Consider the following 2,975-nt stretch of genomic DNA (forward strand, 5'->3'; position numbering starts at 1 on the left):
CGGCCACTAATGGCGGATGTGGTGCAGTCGCTAGTCCCATTGGTGAAACATCACAAACTGCCTTCAAAGCCAGGTACCAGCCCGAGTTTCCACGCTATGCAGTCTCCTAAAGCTTAGGACTTTAGCAAGGCTATTACGTTGAAGGACCGGACCTAATCTTACGTGTTATCCATTTATGCTTATTAATCTAACTTATTTTAGAAGGGCTCCTCTAGTTTTTAGTCGTCTGTTATAACGAGAACTTAGATCCTTCTAATAGGCTTTCTAATGAAGAATGTTACCGTAATCTATTGGTATTGCTGCATTTATCGAATATAGACAATATCATCGTCATTGGCTAAACGATTATTTGGTTATGTTGTTTTGGGTTTTACTTGACTAAGGCGAATGCGTTGTTCGAATAATGTATTGTTATGAATCGATTGAAGGCTTATTCTTTGTAAGAGAATATGGCTAATGGCTCGATTGATCTTAAAAAAGTAGTTATAACTTTTTCTTTCTAGTTATTATAGTAGGAACCTTTGAATACTATTAACTAGTATTGCGCGACATGTAACACTATCAAAAAGTTGAAAGACCAATGTATGATAAAATAAATAGGAAAATCATTTTTAGGTCCTTTATATCATAGGAAGTCGTGTTCGATTTCCGCATTGACGATTTTGGCATTTGCATTGACGATTTTGTTAGAGGACCAATATGGACAGTGCGACTAGGCAGGAGGAATGCAAGAAGAGCAAGCTTGAGCGCTGCAAATGGCCAAATCCCATCCCCAATCTCAAGCGTCTCAACTAGTCTCGATCTGGACCAAGAAGTCTAAACCCATGCGACATTATGGCCCTCATGGGTGGCCACACCTTCGTCTTTGCGATATGCTCCACCTTCTGATCTCTCATTTATGCCTTGTTTGAGCCACATTATTTGAAAAAAAATATATTTTTCAATAGTGATTTGACATCATTTTAGTCACACATTTTTTAATAAAATAATATTACACGCTAATTTAAAATATTTTTTTATTTTTTAACCACATATCTCCGATCAATATACTATTTAAAATGTATTTTCATTTCAATAATATGGCTCAAACAAGGGCTTAGAATGAAACCACCATCAACCCGACCTTTGCATCCAACTGATGAGATACATGTTGTACCTTGGGCAACGTTATCAACTTGACAACGCGAGATGTGTTATAATCGGTTTTACAACAATTACTACAACAATCTCTTGACTAAACATGGACTTTCGCACTTGAATCCATGTTAAAAAAGGACACATAATAGAGATAAAAGTGAAAATAAGGCGAAGCTGGGGGACGATAAGTGTATTTTATGATAAAAATCATAAACGATTTTCACATGGTGAAAGCTACTTAATGGTCCCCTTTAAATAATGTGAATGTCATGTATGATTTTAATGTCTACCTTAAAGATTTAATTATCAAAGAATTTTACCTTCCAAATTGAAGCTATACTAGTAATGTCAAGAAAATGAGCCTTAATTTTCCAATTATTATTTTTTGAGTCCCATTATTTAGTTAAGAATGTATTTTTAAATAATTTTTTAGATTTACGTGTAATATATTTTACTAAAAAATGTGTAAAGTATGAAAAAAAAAATATTTTAAAAATAATATGGATCAGGGTCTTATAGGATATTAGGGACAAATAGAAAAAAATAATATTTTCTTAAAGGAAAATAAAAAGGAAAAAGAAAAGTATAGCTTGAAAAATCATAAAAATATGTGAATGCAAAGGGCAGAGAGAGAGAGAGAGAGAGAGAGAGAGAGAATGGTGCCACTGGGACCTCAGCTGCATCAGCAAAATCCACCACGCGATAATGAATACCATAATGTTCTTGACCAAGCTCCACCACCACCAGCCTCAGAGAGGCTTTCCACTGCTGCACCCATGGAAACAGAGAAGGTATTGTAAATTGTATGCATAATTGTAAAATCGATTTTCTAGTGTCTTGTCTGCATTCTCTCTGTGTGTGTGTGTGTGTTTTTTTTTTTTTTTTTTTGACGAAATTCTAGCTGGTTTCCTATTTTTTTTTTTTTTTTACCTTCGATCTAGCTGAAAAGCTTGAGTTTTTGGCTTGTTACTGCGCGGTGGGTGCCAGAAGTATATTCGGAGAATATTCCGTCGATCTGAAATATTCCCGTTTCATAGGTATTTCTTCTTTAAGATTTGTTTCGCCTGAATCTCTGAGAAAGCGAGGAAGGACCTGTGTAGTAGTTAATTTTTGTTTTCCCTTGATTTTTGGAATTTTCTCTTAGTTTTTTAGTCTTTTTTCAAGACTTATTCTTCCCTCCTTATTTTTTTTTCCAGATTTTTTAATTTAATTTTGCTGCTTCTGATTATATCCAAAAGGGATACTTTTTAATGGACTACTGTAAATTGCATCTGTTACTAGATTTTTGAACTATTTTTTACTCGTTTTTTCTTTATTATGATTATTACTACTATTGTTAGTTCTATAAATTTGTTACTTACTTCAGGCGAATTTAAAGCTACTTTCAATTGACTGTAGGTGAATTGTGCCTAAAATTATAGATCTCTTGTATCATTTTCAAGTTTGTTGGTAGTGAAAATTTCTTGCAAGCCATAATTCTTGTCAAACATTGCTCTTTCTGTTCTCTCTCTCTCTCTCTCTTATTTATTTTTATTTTTGGGTTCTAAGCATAGCATATCTCTTTAAATTCTCATGCTTTTCAGGTTCCGAATTTCACATTTCCAACTGTGTTTTGCTATTCATTAGTTGACAAATGTTCTAATTAATATAGTCGTGCTTATGTGAATAGGTTTCAGTTGGCCAGTTGTGTTGCGTTTCAATTTGTATTTATTTACGCATTGACACATTTGCTTGTTTTGCATTGCAGGAGATGTCGGCTTCTGTAGTTGATGGGAATGATTCAGCTGCTGGTCACATTATCTCCACTACAGTTGGAGGCAAAAATGGCGAGCCCAAAA

The 2,975-nt window shown here is 34.2% G+C and overlaps 1 protein-coding gene across 1 annotated transcript in view; it reads left to right on the forward strand.

The window, feature by feature from the left end:
- The window catches only part of LOC111389984 (serine/threonine-protein kinase PBS1), a gene marked incomplete at its 5' end in the record, with an annotated part of 7,412 nt that extends 7,008 nt beyond the window's left edge, over positions 1–404 (forward strand). Inside the window, one exon of the mRNA XM_023014975.1 lies at positions 74–404. Coding sequence (XP_022870743.1) covers positions 74–117 — 44 coding nt within the window. The remainder of the gene's footprint in view (positions 1–73) is intronic.
- Between the last annotated feature and the right edge of the window lie 2,571 nt (positions 405–2,975).

Source organism: Olea europaea, unplaced genomic scaffold (genome assembly GCF_002742605.1).
Source record: "Olea europaea var. sylvestris unplaced genomic scaffold, O_europaea_v1 scaffold636, whole genome shotgun sequence".
NCBI classification, from domain to species: domain Eukaryota; kingdom Viridiplantae; phylum Streptophyta; class Magnoliopsida; order Lamiales; family Oleaceae; genus Olea; species Olea europaea.